Source organism: Odontesthes bonariensis, chromosome 16, assembly GCF_027942865.1.
Source record: "Odontesthes bonariensis isolate fOdoBon6 chromosome 16, fOdoBon6.hap1, whole genome shotgun sequence".
Classification (NCBI taxonomy): domain Eukaryota; kingdom Metazoa; phylum Chordata; class Actinopteri; order Atheriniformes; family Atherinopsidae; genus Odontesthes; species Odontesthes bonariensis.
In genome coordinates this window covers 28,858,540-28,876,504 of record NC_134521.1, presented here as the reverse complement: position 1 = coordinate 28,876,504, position 17,965 = coordinate 28,858,540, and the positions used below count along the sequence as shown (strand labels likewise).

The 17,965-nt window shown below is 40.4% G+C and overlaps 1 protein-coding gene across 1 annotated transcript; it reads left to right on the top strand.

Moving 5' to 3' along the window:
- Nucleotides 1–2,924: 2,924 nt before the first annotated feature.
- Nucleotides 2,925–13,986, top strand: kctd7 (potassium channel tetramerization domain containing 7). Its single transcript, XM_075486863.1, has 4 exons — nucleotides 2,925–3,474; nucleotides 5,580–5,749; nucleotides 10,512–10,690; nucleotides 11,709–13,986. The coding sequence occupies exons 1-4, from the start codon at nucleotides 3,169–3,171 to the stop codon at nucleotides 12,083–12,085; spliced, it is 1,032 nt and encodes a 343-aa protein (XP_075342978.1). The 5' UTR covers nucleotides 2,925–3,168; the 3' UTR covers nucleotides 12,086–13,986.
- Nucleotides 13,987–17,965: the final 3,979 nt, after the last annotated feature.

Here is a 17,965-nt window from a genome sequence, read left to right as displayed (position 1 = left end):
TCAAACTCAGTCATTTATGTGGTTGTCAGCTGTGTTGTAAAGCATAAATAACTGTTTGAAACATGTCACACGAATAGTTCTTTATCGAATGATGCGAGGCTCACTTCCTCATTGACTGTATGTGTTGCGTTAACTGATTTTGTGTTAGTACAACTGAAGCTTGAGGCTTGACTGCTCTATAGACAAAAACACCTCCTACACTATGGTGAGGAGTGTCAGAAAAGAGTGACACACTTCAACCAACTCAATTAGCCTAATCCACCCTCAGTGGAAATAAAAAGACCCAGGGCTAAAACAAATCTTTTTAGTTCCATTAAAAATGGACATGGATCAGACTGTGTTTTTCACTAGGGGCACATTAGCTTAATAAACTTTTAGGAAACAATATAGAAATAATTCAACCTAGGCTCATGACAGGTTCAAGTTGTGTATTTTCACACTTGCATCATTCAAAGGATTGTGTTTTATACATGTGATTTTAATTGTGACTAACACATCACGTATTAATCATCATCTTGATTTCAAACCCATACATTTATAATGACCATAATGCCTACCAACACAGCAGTTTCACCAAAACACCTTTATCTTATCCAACATGACAGCAATTTTTGCATTTAAGAACAAGCATTTAACTATTATTGAAAACAGACCTATTAAACCCATAGTAATATGAAAAGCATGTTTGTTTACTCTAGAAAGATACTATTGATTATAAAGAACATGATCACCAGCCTAAGAATGGTAATGATGCCAGTTCAGAACACCAGGAGCATGAGGAGATTATTGATATGAGTAACAGACAGATGCTTTCATCTTGTTCTGGAGAAAAACAAGCTAGAAGGCCAGATGGAGGGGGAAAAAAAGCTCTCTGTAGAGAAAACATTGAGGTTACTTTTGTGTGAAAGGGCACTACACGTAAACAAGATAAAAGGCAAGCTGAACACCAAAAGGCAGAGACAGAGGCTTTGCTCAAGTAACAGACATGAGGCATTTCATCCACCTGGAGATGGAGAAGATGGAAGAATAAAGTAAAGCCTTCGAAGAGAGAAGGTAAGAGACTGAAGAAGAACTTTAATACGGACAAGCATACCATGTTTAATTAGAGCAGTGGTTGTTAAACTTTTTTTGCCATGCCCCCCCCCCCCTGGAGGAAAAAAAAGTCCCAGCCCCCCCTTCCTCTGCCCCGGAAAATATTAGAAAATGGGTCAGGTTTAATTCTAATTGAAAAAAACCCAAAACACATCAATATTAGGACAGTGCTTTTTAGTTTTCTCTATATAATTTGTTGTGTAAATAAAAGTGATTTATCAACCAGTTTTGTGCTGAATTGCCTTTTTAGAAAAATTACAGAAAAGTTTGATCTGTTGAAAAGGCAAACAGCAAATACACATTTGTTAGGGCTCAATATTAGTGGCCACAATTACCCAGGTGTTTTGAAATGTCACATGTTTTGCAATAGTGTCATTTGACAGAGCGACAGCCTGCAATTTCCTCAGCACTTGTCTCGTCAGTCATAGTTAACACCATAGCAGGGCTGCAGGGAGTTATTTGCTCAAATGTGTGTGGTTTCTTGCACTTAGTAATTCTCTATGCAACCTTATATGAGGCCTGTTGTGCTTTATTGTTTGCTGGTGCTATTTTGTATGTGCTTCTCCTGCTTCAATCTTCAAGTTATTGCTAAAAAACTCAAGTGGCTTACTGACGTGACTGACCAGACGTGACTAAAAATATTAAAATTGTTCTGGCCCATCTGATGCACCTGTTTACACACTAATGTAGGCGACATATTGTGAAATATATGATTATTTAGGTGATCTTCTCATATTAAGTTCTCTTAAAAAGGAACAAAATACATTATACTGTATTTTCAGAGAACAACTAATTTAAATGTAATTCAAATATTTCAAGTTACCCTTTCTCTTAGGGTTAGGTTTAGGCAACAACAAGGCAAACAGTGCTGTACTGATATAACAATAAACTCGTTGCATTGAAATTATGGAGGATTCCCTTCAGGGAATCCATCCACTCCCCTTCTTCCTTGCAGTCTCTATTCAAAGACAACCTGTCTATGTTTTTTGTCATCATGCATTATACACACTCAAGTTAAGAAGATCTACATAAAATATTATTTCATAATTTTTTTTTGAACGCGTATGATGGTTAAATTGTGTAAACCCACCGCTATTTATAAATAGTGTCACCCAGTTCTCATCTGTTAAAACAGGTGCATGTAGAGTTGTGCATGGCTTATTGTGTCATGGTCTCTAGCTCGCTTCCTGTGCCGACCTTATTTGGTTCATCTCCTTTTGAACAGTGCGGATTTGGACTTGAGGAATCTGGATTTATTTTTAATTTTTTCACTATTAATGATTTAAAGGTCAAAGTAAATGTTGCTATTGGGTATTTTGGGAAAATAAATCAGTGGCTTGAATTTTGTGTCCTAGCCTACATATAGTGTCTGAGTACAGGCACCCGGGTGAGTGTCTTTGCTAAAAACTGTATAGCAGTGCTTGTGCATAGGACCCAGAATTTGGTACTACGCCCCTGTAACTAAATGGAAAATTTATGGTGGGAACTAAAAATGTGTCGTGTCAAGGCTCCATTCTGTATATTTGAAACGTGCGTTTCTATTCAAGAAAGCTGGAACCTGATTGATGAATCAGATTGCTTGACTGTTGAGTGAAATCCTCAAACAATTCAAGCTGTCAGAGAAGCGTATTGAAACAAGTCATTAATTGTCCATAAGTCTTTTTTTTTCTCTCAAAGTAAAAATGAATAGCTGGCGAATAAATAGTTTTGTCATATCTGTGACTTGTTTATTTATTAATTGTTTAATTAAATTATGAACTTCCAGACTTTCCAGACTTCACGTAGCGACGCTGCACGTCAGAGCACGTACGTTCCAAAAATTGCATGGGTACAGTACAGCTTGCTAATGTTCGGATTAAAAATTTTGCATTTACTACCTATGGCGCTCACGCTTTCAACTCTGGCGGCGGACTACCCCTGCTTTCGCTGGTCCTAGTGAAAAGTGGGCTGAGCTCCGGATTCTGCTCCAGCCACACCCTCTCTTGCGTTCTTATTATTGTTGTTGACCATCCCAACGTTTCTGCGCTGTGGCTCGTACTGTCATCCTCTCGCGCCGAGAGCTGGCCCGCCGCGTGCATGCAGCAGAATGGCTCGAGCGGTTCCAACGGTTCTGATGGCTGCAGCAGGGAGCGTCAGTCTCCTTCCTTCAGCCCGCTGCCCTCGGCTACTACACGGGTAAGACGGTTCATTCAGGAGAGAAGGACGCTGCCTCTACCCAGAGTGATGGTGGTTTTCTCGGCTGCGGGGGACACCGACAAACCGGGCGATGCCATGTCAAGCTCGGACCCTACGGAGGACGATTTCAGAAAGCCGGCTTCACCTACACCGAACCGGGCCTTGAGTAAGCCGCTCCGCTCCTCGCTTAACACCCAGGAGCAGGAGGTAGGCCGCTTTACGGAAAATCATGATACTCCCCTCATAAGCCACACAACACAGAAATCATATTTATTTACTTGGGAAAAATAAATGGAAAAATTTGACCTACGAAGCAATTTAACAAGAGTCACTGGCTCTTTGCTTAAGTCCCTACATTCTTGCACATAATTACTCCAAAATAACAACGCTGTGTAGTGTGTGTAGGCTATTTATAAATACGGAGGTCAATGGTTGGTTGAGCTGCTGAGCCCTGTAGTGATTGGCTGAGGAGTTGTGTCACGTGGCTTGTAGTTTAATCATCTTATTTCTGTAGGCTGGTCGCTCAAACCTCAAAAACATTGGATTAGTCCGAGGAGGAGATAAAGAATAATTTTATTTTATTTTTTCACTTTGTTTCCATAACCAAGGCAATTATACTGCCAAAGGGCTTCAGAGGACCTAAAGGCCAGGTTTACTATTTTTATTAGAGTTTGTGTCATTAAATAATCACAGAATTCTCATAAAGTCACCAATCACGCAGTCAGAACTTCCTGGCATCATCAAACAAAAAAAAAAAAAATGCTTTGGGAAATAATAATACAATAATTACAGATATAGTATTAATCTGCATCTAATGTTTTAAGAGGGGAAAAAAAATACAGTATTCCTTGTAAAACTATGTCAGTGATAACTTTTGTTTCTCTTAACCTCGCCCGTTTAAAGTGTGGCGTGTTTGCTGTGGGTTGCTGATCTGTGTGTGAGGTACGAAGGTGTGGGTCACATCGGCAGCAGATGTTCTCACAGAGCCAAATTGACTGGTTTAATTTGTGTCTCCTTGTGTCTTCATTCCGTCCTGCTGCCTGTGACCTGGAAATCAATTTCAGCAAAACATTTCAAAGAATCTTTCGATTCCTAAAATGCACCAGGGCGACGGGAATGAGACGACAGGAGGCTGGCTGGAGGAGCTAAAAAGCGAGGATTCACCCGTCCATCCTTTTGAGGCGTTTTTGGCCTCTATGGCGTCTGAAGGGGGTGTGATTGGTGTCTCTAGATTGACCCTGGGAGTGAGTGTGAGCGTTTCTTAAAGAAACTGTATGATGCAACAAAATAATGGTTGGATGTTACAGGAATGTCTCGTGTCATGTTTGATTAACCTCAGTTTAAAATGATAGTTCCAAAGCGATGATGTGTCAGTGGGATAAAGTGCATGTTACCGTCACTGCTCTCTCCTCATGTCTTCGCCTCCTCTACTTATGGGAAGGTCAAAAACAAGATGGGAGGAGTAAAGGATGTGCATATTTGAAAATGAGATAAGGAGCATCTTTCTTATCAATAGGTCACACAGGTATGAACAACCAAAGGAGAAGAGCAGCATCTTAACAAGGATTTTTCATGCTGCTATAGCGCTACCAACATGTGAATAGGGCTGTTAACCATTATATTAACCAGTGAACGTTTAAATGTTCTTCAAAATAACAGTCCGCAATATAAACATAAATACATAAAGTCTCAATATGATGATCCAAAATACAACTGGCAATTTCCTCTTGGTACGGAGACATTTTCCTACTTCTAATAGGCAGTTATTTTAAATAGATTTATACTGGAACAAACCAGTGTAATACCAGTTCAAAGGTGTGCTTGTGACAGCGATGCACTATTACATCTTCATGACACAATGCAGTTCTATGCAGCAGCACCCTCTATCAGTGCCTCGTCCTGTCAGATGAAAAATCAGTGACATAAAGCATCCTTCCACCTAGAAGTTTAGTCTGTAACAGAACAAACCTACCAGAAACTGATCAATGTGAATTACCAAGCAACAATTGATATTCTTTGTTGATAACAGTTCATGTCATCAACCTGTTTACTGGTTTACAGCCGTCCCACATGTGTTAGGGTCACTTTAAATGTGATACGAAATGCATACGTTTTGCTCTGCTAATGTTAAGCCCAGGAAACATTACCCAAAATTATCATCATTAGTAATCAGGAATATTACATCTAATATCTTATCACTATAAATGATCATCTGAAATAGACTTTGTAGCAAATCTTTCAATATGTTTCCTTCCTAGGCCTAACAAGTTTGTTTTGTTGTGCTCCTCTGGGTTTTATTTCTCATTTGAAAGTTTCCAGAGGTCATCTCTCTGAACGTCGGGGGCACGTACTTCACCACCCGCCTGTCCACGCTGCGGCGATATGAGGACACCATGTTGGCTGCCATGTTCAGCGGGCGTCATTATATCCCGCGGGATGCTGAGGGACGCTACTTCATCGATCGGGATGGAGCGTACTTTGGGTGAGAAGCGCTATGAAGTCTACCGAGCAAGCTGAAAGAACACTAGATTGATTTGAAATCCGAGATGCGGATGATATTCAGAAGGCTTTCTGTGATATTGTGTAATGAGCGTAAAAAACATTTGTGAGAGGTGGGTTATGTGCGAGAGGAGGAAGTTTGTAAAAAGCAACATAAGAAAGAGCAAACTTTTAGTTACTAAAAGGGTTCACACCAGTGATTCATGTGAGGAGGGTTAATATCAAAGTGTGTGTCTCAACAGTGACACAGCAGCCTGTAGTTATCTTTCGTAGCTTTGTCATTGTCCATTATGGAAAAGCAAAAAAGTTGTGAATAAAGCCAGCAGAAAACTACTGAAAGAAAGCTGCTCATTCACAAGATACATTTTGTAAAATTGTTATCTGGATATTACCGTTATAATTCATCTTGTAATAGTTAAACAGAACTTAACCAAGATCAGTGAACTACTGCATGTGCTTACCATCGAGGTCCATCTAACCATAGTCGGCTTAGAAGATAGTTCGTAGAAATGTTGCAAAACAACAAACAAAACATTTAATATTGAACTGTACAGTAACATAAAGTACAAGATCTAATTGTAAATAATAAAATAACTAGAAATAAAATTAACTAGACGAGAGTTGGATTCGTTAGAACTACATGTTGAATTCTCAGGTAGGGTTGAAAACACACACACACACTTTTCCAATGGTTCCCAGTAGATTTTCAAGGCTGAAAATCCCACTTTCGGCCTCTTGACATTGTGAACAGCCGGCTGTGTTAATGTGAGGCACCGTACTTTTCTCTTTCTGGCTCGTAGCTTCATTTGTGGCTCTACTATTACATTCAATGGAACTTTATTAAAGTCTCCATGGAGATCTTGTCTGAAAGTGCACGCGCTTATCTCAGTTTTTAAAGAATAACCTGAATCATCGATGTTGATATGTTGGGTCTGCTTTTACTCCAACTTACAGTGTGGCTTTATGAAACCAATGCAAACGCATTTGATTCCTTCTGTGCTCAGTAATAAGACCAGTAATGAGAGACCATAGTTTTCTACTACGAGTGTTTGAGCATAACAACACCTGCCAATTAGCACTACACACGCAACGCAACTGATGCTAATGAGGATGTATTTAGTTTGCAGTTAGGCAGGTGTAAAGCAAAGTGTTAGGCAAACTATGATTGGCCTGACAATGAAGCAAGCTGTCAGGAATCACTGGAGCAATAATTCATCCTGGAGGAAACAGAATTTGAGTAGTAGCTTTACTAAATTTTTGTTTTTGTCTGCCTTATGCTGGCACTTGAATACCCAAGAAGGGATTACCAAAGCCAGAGAGTTTCAACCTCTGGGGACCTTGAATGAAATGGAAAAGCAAATTTCTTTAAAAATGAATGTGATAACAAGCAGACTAGATGTGTAACTTATGTAAGAGGAGGGTTGGGCTGAGGTCAGTTTGTGTGTGTGTGTGTCTGAGGGGTGTAATTAAATATTTAAACACAAGGAGTAAGAGGAACGCGAAAAGGAACAGACAGTGTGTTTCTGTATAAAAATACAGACAAAGAATGGCTGCCCTCTGCACACAGGCAGACACTCAGAACGACTCTTAGCATTGCAGAAGTTATTAGCCAGGGGTGTGTTTAAGGACCCTCTCATCTAACTGAAACATAAATCATCTCAGGCGTTGGTGTTGTTCTGTGCTCTCCAGCAACTTTACCTGCAGCGGATTTGTGTTGCATGTTTGGTTTTTTTCGCATCGTTGGATCCTCTTTTGTTCACGTCTTCCAGCTTTCGCTGCAGAGAAGCAGAAACAGACTAAAACTCAACTCTATTGCCGAGCGTGTCGTTACATCCCTGCAGAGACGTGCTGGGCGAGCAGGTGTCAACAGAGACCTTTATAAAGATAATCAGACGGAAATGTAAGAATGTATGAACGTGTTTTTTAAAATATATTTCAGTAGGAGAGCAGCAGTTTGATTACGAAGAGAATACCTAGCCATAATTGAAAGTAATAATTCCATGGTGTTATAATTTCCTATGCTGGGGTAAAGTTAGTTGCCAAAAAGGGAATATTGGGAAAGTACGAGGACGCTTGACAACATTAATCCTCAGAGAAAGCTGTGTCGGATACACTAACAACTGATTAACACTCATCATGAGGCCGGATGTGACAGAGGTTGTTTGATTTAGTTCAGGAGTCAGTGATTGATTGATCCCATTAAATGTTTTTCACTCTGTCACCTCAGATGGGATCATTTGAGCTGCTTCAACGTCATCGTGAGAATCTTCAGCCAGATTGAGTTTTCATCTAAAATGTTGTCTACATCTATAGTCGGCCCGTCATTTCTGAGACTTTCTTTCTAATTTTAAAGTGGTCTTCATCAATAGTTCTCCAGGCTTTCTGAAGCTCTTCAGAGTTTATCTTTGCCATCAGCTGCTTTTTCACTCTTTTCTAGTCCAGTCCTCGAACCTGACCATTTTCAGAGGAATGTGTTTTTTTTTGTGTGTTTGTGACACTATTTAACACTGACCTATGAATCAGTCATGCATGTTGTGCCTATGCACAACAGAAAAGTTAGCAAACACCCAATTTTGGTTATTTTATTTCATTTCTTTCGTCTTCATGCAGCCTGTCGCAAAAGTGCATGATTTGATCCAAGCTCTTTTGCTGCATTAAGAAAACGCCAAAGATAACACAGTTTGACAGACATAAGATAGAATTATTGTTCCAATACATCGATTGCCAGAAAGTTATTAACTGAATAATTTGGCATATCTCAGCACGCTGTGCAGTGTGTCCTTAAAATATCTAAGCAAACAAACCCAAAAAACTATCTACAGCAGAAACAGTATCTGAAAGTGTCCTTAAGAAATGAAGAAACGCTAAAAAAGCAAAACAAATCAGATATTTTTGCCCTGTTTTCTGTGTTTTCATTTATGCTTGCACGTTTCAATAAATAACTGCACCTTTTTCCCATTTCCCTGGCAATGTATAAAGAAATGAGAGGTGGCTCCAGACACCTGTTGCCCACCAATATGGTGACAGTTTAGTGAGGCAACATGGCTGATAAATCAGGCAGTTTAGTCCATTACTGATGTAAAAAATAATATGATTCGTTTAAAGTCACAAGGCCATTTCTGTTGAGTTTTTGTTTTCCAGTGAAACATGTACAAGTGGTTGAAACTGACACAGTGTAACAGAATCACAAAAAAGTGAAGATAGAAGTGAGGCTGCGGGGAAATACAGCATCTATAAAACAGTAATTATGTCAGGGAAGGGGACCCAGGTGCAGACGGGAACGGTCCAAGAGTTCAAACTATGGCCGTTTCTCAAAATGCGTACTTGTCTGTACTTGTGTTCTTGTGTACTTCTGAAACGCAATCACTTAAGGACCAAGTACTGTTCCAATTCAAAGAATTCCAGACAAGTACACTCCACATTCCCAGATGTGTACTTGCTCCGCCCATTTTATCGAGGATGCTTCTGTGGTGACTTGTGGGGACTTCAGACAGCTTGCTATCCCAGAAAGCAGTGCGGCACAAACCAAGATAACGGAGGAGAAAGCACATAACTGTAAATTCTGTTTGGAAATGTTACGTAAAGCGTACCAACAGTAACTGAAAGCACAGCTCGGTCCATTTTTAATCTTTTTTCTACAAATGTTTTTATTTCTGGCGGCAACGTCTTTGACCTAATCAAGTACGCTTCCGTTCCAAATGTATAATGATCGTACTTGTGTCCTTCCATCCTCAGAAGTTTGTACTTCCGACAAGGCTAGTAAGTACACAAGTACGTACTAAGCGTACTTGGTTTTGAGAAACAGCCTATATTCCAGGCCGAGGTCATCCAGAGGGAAGCAGTCAGGGTAGCTTACAGCCCAGGCAGGAACTGGCATAATGACAACAATACAAAAGTTTAAAAAATAATCAAATATGAAGACGATCCATCAAACCATTTCCAAAAAAACAAAAAGAAAAATGCTAATCAACTGAACTCAGTCGAGTATATACAGGAGCTATGATATCTGCTCTTTATGGTCTGTAATATGAATGTTTACAGCTTCTCTGGCTGGTTTCAAAAAAAGAGGTCATACTGCTGAGCCTTTTAAATCAGTAAGTTGTCACATTAGAGAGGAGGCAGAGGTTTCCCATCATTCCACGAGGCCATTCAGGGGGTTGGGATCAGCTGCAGCACCCAGCTCCACAGACTGCAGCTCGATGTTAGGATATTCTGGTGTGCATGACAGGAGGAAGTCAGATTTAAATAAAATCATACCAGCAGGTATTGTGCTGCCAAAAAACCAGGGATCAATACTGCAGAGGGCTGACTCATCTCCAACACTTTCAGACAGTTTACAGGTTTACAATCCTCACAGCCTCACAGCTTGGTTACCAGAGCAGAATGTTAATGTACTGTTTAATGTCATTTTTGAGCTACATATGTTTTATTAGACTTTTGGTCGTAAAGAACGAATCATTTCAGTCTTGGCCTCTGGGATGTTGTTAGGTTTTTTGTTCACGGTGTTTGACATTTTGCATGTTTCTCTCCTCGCCTGCTGCAGTGATGATAAAGTTGTGTTATTGTTAATGTGGAGATCGAGCACTTTTACTGTTGACTGATCATCTTAAAAGTCCCCAAACTGAAAATGTTCAAATAGCATTACAATAGAGCTACCCTCTTTGATTTAGTAACGGCTCTCTTACATTGGAGCGGGTCTGTTTAAAGTAAATTCTTCATTTGACACAAAATGTTTCCATCCAAAGGGATATCCTGAACTTCCTGAGAGAAGGTGAGCTTCCTCACCAGGACCGAGTGAGAGCCCTGCACAGAGAGGCTCAGTACTACGCCATCGGCCCGCTTCTGGACCAGCTGGAGGACATTCAGCCGCTCACAGGGGAGAAGGTCCGACAAGCTTTCCTCGATCTGCTGCCCTACTACAAAGGTAACTGATAGAGTCAGTCTGACAATGACCTCGGTAAATGTTTTTTTTTCTGATATTGATCAATGATGAGGAGATTTAGTGTTTATTTATTCCTTTAGACAAGGAACAAAGACAGTTAGATCAGACAATATCTTAAACAGCCTTCACCTTGGATAATCCGATCATTCCAGCAGGGTAAATATGGGAATATTTAAAGTGATCAAAGAGAAAGAAAAAGATGAGATCCAGAAGGAAAAGAGCAGGTTGTGAATTATAAGAGTAGAGTAGGAGCAGCCTGAACACCAGCTGAGTTAATGGCATCAGTATTCAAATTCATTCTTATTTATATAGCGCCAAATACAACAAATGTCATCTCAAGGCACTTAAATAATAAAGTCCAATTCAAGCCAGTTGGAATTCAATTAATTGTAATCATAATTATTTACAAAATAATCCCAATTCATTCATATAGAGCCAATTCAAAAACAATTTCCGATCTAAGGAAACCAACAGATTGCACCAAAACTTGTCTTCAGTCCAATCTCCCGGCCTGAGCGGCGTGCCTGAGGCGACTGTGGAGAGAAACGACTCCCTTTTAACAGGAAGAAACCTCTGGCAGAACCAGACTCAGGAAGGGTGGCCATCCGCCTCGACCAGCTGGGGTTTGAGAAGACAGAAAGGGGGGAAAAAAAACACTGTAACACCATTCATAGGATATCTGTTGGAACAGGGAAACACGAGTTAATGACCACAATAATGCCAAATGTACACAATATCATTTGAGAAATTAAACAGAGGAAAAAGAGAGTAAAGTGAGGAAAGGTGTGACAGATGAGGCCCCCCAGCAGTCTGGGCCTATAGCAGCTTAACTATGGGATGTTTCAGGATCACCTGAGCCATCCCTAACTATAAGCTTTATCAAAAAGGAAAGTTTTAAGCCTGGTCTTAAAAGTGGAAAGGGTGTCTGCTTCCCGGACATTTACTAGTATGTGCGTAAATATGAAAATGATGAAAATGATTGTAACTGGTCTCATTTCAGACAATCTGGAGCGCATTGTGGAGATTGCCAAACTGAGGGCCATGCAAAAAAAGGCCCGGTTTGCAAAGCTGAAGATCTGTGTCTACAAAGAGGAGATGCCCATCACGCCGTACGAGCGTCCGCTTTTTAACTCTCTGCGTTTCGAGCGCTCGGACAGCGAGGCCAAGCTCTTTGAGCACCACTGCGAGGTGGACGTTTCTTTCGGGCCGTGGGAGGCGGTGGCAGACGTGTATGACCTGCTGCACTGCATCGTCAGCGACCTGGCTGAGCGCGGCATCACTGCCGAGCAGCAGTGCATTGGTGTCTGCGACAAGCACCTCATCAACCATTACTACTGCAAGAGGCCCATCTATGAGTTTAAGATCACATGGTGGTGAAGCTCGAAGGAGGCCTGATCGGACCAAAACGCAAGGGTGGATGTTTCACTTTTACTAAAACCTGGTCGATGCTGACTTTTGTATTCAAGTTGCCAATATTTTGTGCTGATGTCTTAAGATGTTACCCTTTAAATCATGCTGCAAGTATCGTCTCCTCAAAATATTTCAATGTGAAGCAAAAAAAAAACGTTTTACAATTAGAAGCATAACAAACCTGTTTCTGCTGACCTCAACGTGATGCTGTCACGTCCCCTTTAGTTCCTCACAACATCACTGCAGTTGCCATGAAGTACAGGTGAAACTTGATTCCAAGAAACATGAGTGACAGATGTAGGTGGAGAGACTGTTATGCATCTGAGAGATTCACTTCTCTTTTAATTAACTTAAACATCTTTTGAGCATTTAAGTTGCTCTGCAGGACTCATTTCAGTTGCAGGTTTCAGTCTCACAGTCCCGTCTCGTCTTCAGCCTCAGCGCTGCTTGTGCTCGTGCTCAGACCTCAGCACACATACATAAATTCAAAACAACATTTTTCCAAGTCCCAGCTATGCAAATCCAGCATGAGTGAAAGGCAGCTTCTGTAGTTGGCTGATTAAAAGTGAAGCCTACCTGCTCTTTAAGACACTTGAAACAGACTATTTCAACCCACGACTACAAAAATGGAGACAGCCTGTTGCACATCTGACAAATTCACTTCGCTTTTTGATCAAAACACTCGTCTAGAACTGCAGCTTCAAGCAAATGTTTCATGCATCCAAACATTCACATGCACATACATCTCCTCCAGAAGAAACATCCGCTTTCTCCTGTTTCAGAAGTTACATGGTGACACTTTTAGCCTTCAGATCTTATTTAATGCAGCTTGGCTGTGTAAGTGTGGCCCCTTTGTGGCTGTGCGCATTAGATGCTGGCAAGGGACTGGAAGTGCTGCTGATTGTGTTAGCGTAAGTGGCTGACATGACCCTATATCAAATTTAAACGCCAGTTAGGCTAATGTCCTGTGATATCCCAAATGTGTTATTATTTATTACGTTCAGTCATTCATATGTGATTTATCAGACTCACTGTAGCTTTTCCCTAATCGGTTTCACATCTAACCACAATTCCACAGCCAACATTTGAAGAAATTATCTTGTAGTTAATATTTTTACTTGATTTGAATATTATAGGTAAGTAAACTAATCATATGTCAAAGCTGTATATTTTCTGATAGGTTTTGTTGGAGGATTAGCTGTGACAGAGTATATTTTCATTATGCAGCCTCCTGAGGAGCGTGTGTGTAAAGATTTAATGGAGGTCAGGTGGTAGTCGGACACAGAACATCACCCTCGGCTTCAGCTGTGAGGGATCGGAATGGAAATAGATTTGTTGCACAGTCCTGAATATGTGCAATTGTTTTGGCAGAAATATTGTTGCCTGCAGTCTTAAATAGAAAATATAACAATTGTTATTGTCACTATCAGGGAGAATCTTAACTCTAATGTCAGTAGCTGTTTTCTACGTCAGCATTTTGGCATTTCTAGTCCTATTGTACTTGACAACAAGTTATGAGCACCTTGTGATTGTAAAAAAAGATATTTTATTAATATTAAGTGAAAGTATCACCTCCATCTTTATTGATGATAGAAAGTAACAGTGTTGAATCACGCTATTACATCCGTCTCCACCCAGACAGCCAATGTGTTTTTCTTCTTACTCTTTTACCACATAATACATGAGAGCTGCTACATTCTTCCTCTGGAGAACTGCTGATGTCGACTCTCTTCAATGTAATGTTCGCATTGTTTATAATGTTTTTATATTGTTATTTATCTGTATGTGTTGGCTTCTAGGAAGCTCTAGTTCTATAGTTGTTTTTTGGGTTGTTTGCAGTGAAAAACCAACATGTTATTTTTATTCGTGGTAAAATTAAAACTGTTCAATGAAACCACGCTGTCTTCCTCTTTTGGTTATGAAAGCATGTGGGTGGAAAAGATATTGTATTGATAGCACTCAGTGATTCTCAAAGGAGAACTCATGATACCAATGCGGATGTTAAAAATGATAGTGGTAGTGCCAGTTTCTCTCATCTTGTTTTTTTCCAGTTCCACCAGGACCAAAATGAAATGTGAATTATAAGAAATAGCTGATCCGTTTTAAAGTGTTTTAGCCCTTCACTACACTATCTTTGAATAAGCACACATTTTTTAATCCATATTTAAAAAAAACTTTAATGATAACCTTTCACATTCAATGAGATCTTGTAACGCAACACAGGAAACAGCAGATCAATATCTGCCACTGCCATCCGTTGACAATATCCGAGGTGCTGATAAGCTGTGTGCTTATGTGTGACTTATAAATGCTGCTGAGCACAAAATAACCTTGAACTAAGAAAATATGCCCATGCTGTTGGAGACTAAAGCCAGGCAACATGTATTCTTCTGCGGACTGAATAATGGGTTGATTGAAACTCAGCCTGGGAATGTGTCCCAGCTGTAGTCAACAAGGTGGAGAATAAAGGCAAAGCTGTGGTCAGTATTTACCACCCCAGTTCCATAAAAGTTTAGATCCTGTGTAAAATGTAAAAAGACTGAATGCTGTGATTTATAAATCTCATAAACAAATGTTTTACTCTCAATAGAACATAGAAAACATATCAAATGTTGAGACATTTTTCTATTTCATGAAAAATATTAGCTTATCTGGAATAGGGCCATGTTTATCACTTTTTAACATCAGTCTGTAAACATCTGGGAGCAAAGGAGATCAGTGGCTGGGACTTTGGGAGAGAAATTATGTCCGATTCCTATCTGATATAAGATTCGACCTGCTCAACAGTCCTGGGTCTTCTTTGTTGTATTTTGTGCTTCATAATGCACCAAGTGTTTTCAGTTATTGTGAAAGTTCTGGACTGCAGGCAGCTCAGTTCAGAAACCAGGACTCTTACTATGAAGCAAAGTTATTGTAAAAGAGGCAGTATGTGGTTTAACATTGTCTTGCTGAAATATGCAAGGCCTTACCTGAAAAATAGGTAATCTGGATGGGAGCACATGTTGCTCTAAAACCTGTACATACCTTCCAGCACTGATGTTGCCTTTCCAGATGCACAAGTGCCAGTTCTATAGGCCTAATACACCCCCATACCATCAGAGATGCAGGCTTTAGATCGCAAACTGAATGGTCTCTCCCCTTCTTTGTCCATAAAACACTATTCCCAAAAAGAATTTCAAATAGTGATTTGTCTGACCACACAACAGTTTTCCACTCTGTCCATTTAAGATGAGGTTCGGCCCAGAGGAGATGGCACCATTCACGGGTCATGTTCATTAAGGCTTCTTCTTGCTGGAGCATTCAGGTGCATGTTAACATAATGCCAAGGAGGAAATACATCAGCAATGATATTAGAGAAGCAATTGTTGCTGCCCATCAGTCAGGGAGGGGTTGTAAGGCCATTTCTAAATCATTTGGAGTCCATCATTCTACAGAGAGAAAGATTCTTCACAAGTGGAAGACAGTTAGACAGTTGACAATCTTCCCAGGAGTGGAGGTCCCAGCAAGTTCAGACCGTGCAATTCTCAGAGAAACTGCTAAAAACCTATGAGCTACATCTCAGACGCTACAGGTTTCAGTTAGCACGTTAAATGTTAAAGTTCATGACAGTACAATTAGGAAAAGACTGAACAATTATGGCTTGCTTGTAAGGGGGGGCAGGGTAAAGCTTCCTCTCTCTAAAAAGAACATGGCAGCACAGCTTAGGTTTGTAAAGTTACATCTGAACAAACCACAAGACTTCTGGAAAAAAATGACCAGACCAAAGTGGAGATGTTTGCTCATAATGCACAGCAGCACGTTTGGAGAAAACCAAACACAGCATATAAGCACAAACACCTCATACCAACTGTCAAGCACGGTGGTGGAGGGCTGATGATGTGGGCTTGTTTTGCAGCCACAGGACCTGGGCACCTTGCAGTCATTGAGTCCAGCAGGAACTCCTCTAAAGTATTCTGGAGTCAAATGTGAGACCATCTGTCTGACAGCTAAAACTTGGCTGAAACCGGGTCATCAACAGGACCATCCCCTTTTCTCATATCGCCCATACTTGATTCTTCCACTCAACTCCTTTATTTGTGTCTTAGTCTCTCCCACCAGAGTAGCAAGCAGAGTAAATGGGATGGGCTTAAGACTAGGACCTTAAGAGGGCTCTGCGAAAAGAAATGTCTTTAAACCTCTGTCAGTTGAAGCGACACTGTAAAGAAGAGTGGGCCAAAATTACTCCACAATGATGACTGACTGATAACATCTTACAGAAATGTATTATACCAAATATCTTAAGACTTAATAACAGGAGCATCATGATTTTTAGGGGTCACACTGTTCGTCAACCCCTTATCATCATAAAGAAATTGACTTAGCACAGTAGCCTTACAGCCATGCATGAAGTGAGGGCCATCCCAATGAAGATCATGTTAGATGGTTTTAGGACATTTATTCACATGCTACATACAATGTCAACCCTTCTGTTAACACAAGCTGGCAAACCACAACCTCATTTATGCATACACATGTATAAATGAAGTTGTGGGTTACCATTCTATGCACATGCAGGCAGACCATTTGCATGCTGGGTGAATAAACTCGCAACTTAGGTGCTGTTGTCATGCCAATGCAATAACAGCATGTTGAGCCATTTGCTACTTGGTGAACGCGTTTGACAGGTATTTTAATCGTCCAACTATACAAGCAACACACTTTTGTGATGGCAATTTGAGAGGTTCAAACAGCTTGAAGCTCATGAACTTGCTCATTATCAAAGCAAGACACACAGAGAAGCTGTTATAGATGCTGATTGGCTTTAACTGACACGTCAATCATGCAAAAAGCCACAACTAACACAACTACAAAAGAAAATTAAACCCAAACATATGAACATGTTATGAAACACAGAGTAAATTAGAATGAACTCATGTCTGGTTTTCTGTAGAAACAGTAGCAGTGGTGCATATTGGGTCCTGACCCCTGCCTTTAGAGATCTGCCTAAGGCTTGTTTTTGTACTGCAATGATCAGGTCATCTGGGATGTTTTCCAGGCTGATCTTGTTTTGGCATTGGTAGGAGTTCTTGATGTCAGTCATTTCCTCAATCTGCCAGTGATACATACATTCCTCCTCATCACCTTTTGTCTTCTGCTGCCTGTGGCACTCTCTCATTACTAACTCTTGAGTACCATGTTCCTGATGTACACTCTGATGTACTCACTAATCTCCCCAACATCTTTCCTCTGTTCATAGAGCCTCAGTGGGTTGGACTTTGAGTAACATCCTCAATGTAATATGAGGAGTTATCCTCTCTTTACATCAGTGGCATCTATAAGCTCCTTAGCTTATCTTAAGATAGCTGGAAATCTGATCACCGGAAGGGTGGACATTTGTGGATGGAATTTAGGACTATCTTGCTAAACCTCTGGGGGTATTTAGCTGTAGCTGATCTCCTTGCATTCTGGTGACTATTACTGGCCTCTGTAATATCCAGGTTTTTGGAGCTGCCCTGTGTGTCTCCCTACAGTATTATGCCTTGACAGCTCCATTGATGGGTTGATAAGTTGAGTAAAAACACCCCACCAGGAAAGAGAAAGAATAAAATGGCGATGAATCCAGATACTGTATGGATGCATCACTGAGATGTAGACAGTTACCGTGAACATTTTTAACAGCCATTAGAAATGTCTTGTAATATTAGCTGTTTACCAAAACTTATCAATATAAAGTGCATTCTCTCAGCTTTAATTGAAGGATATTAACATCCAAATTAGAGTAAAAGTTTAGGATTGACAAACATTTGTGTTAAGACCTCCAGGAAAGGTTATAAGGCCTATTTTGAGTCCATCAGTCTGCAGTGAGAG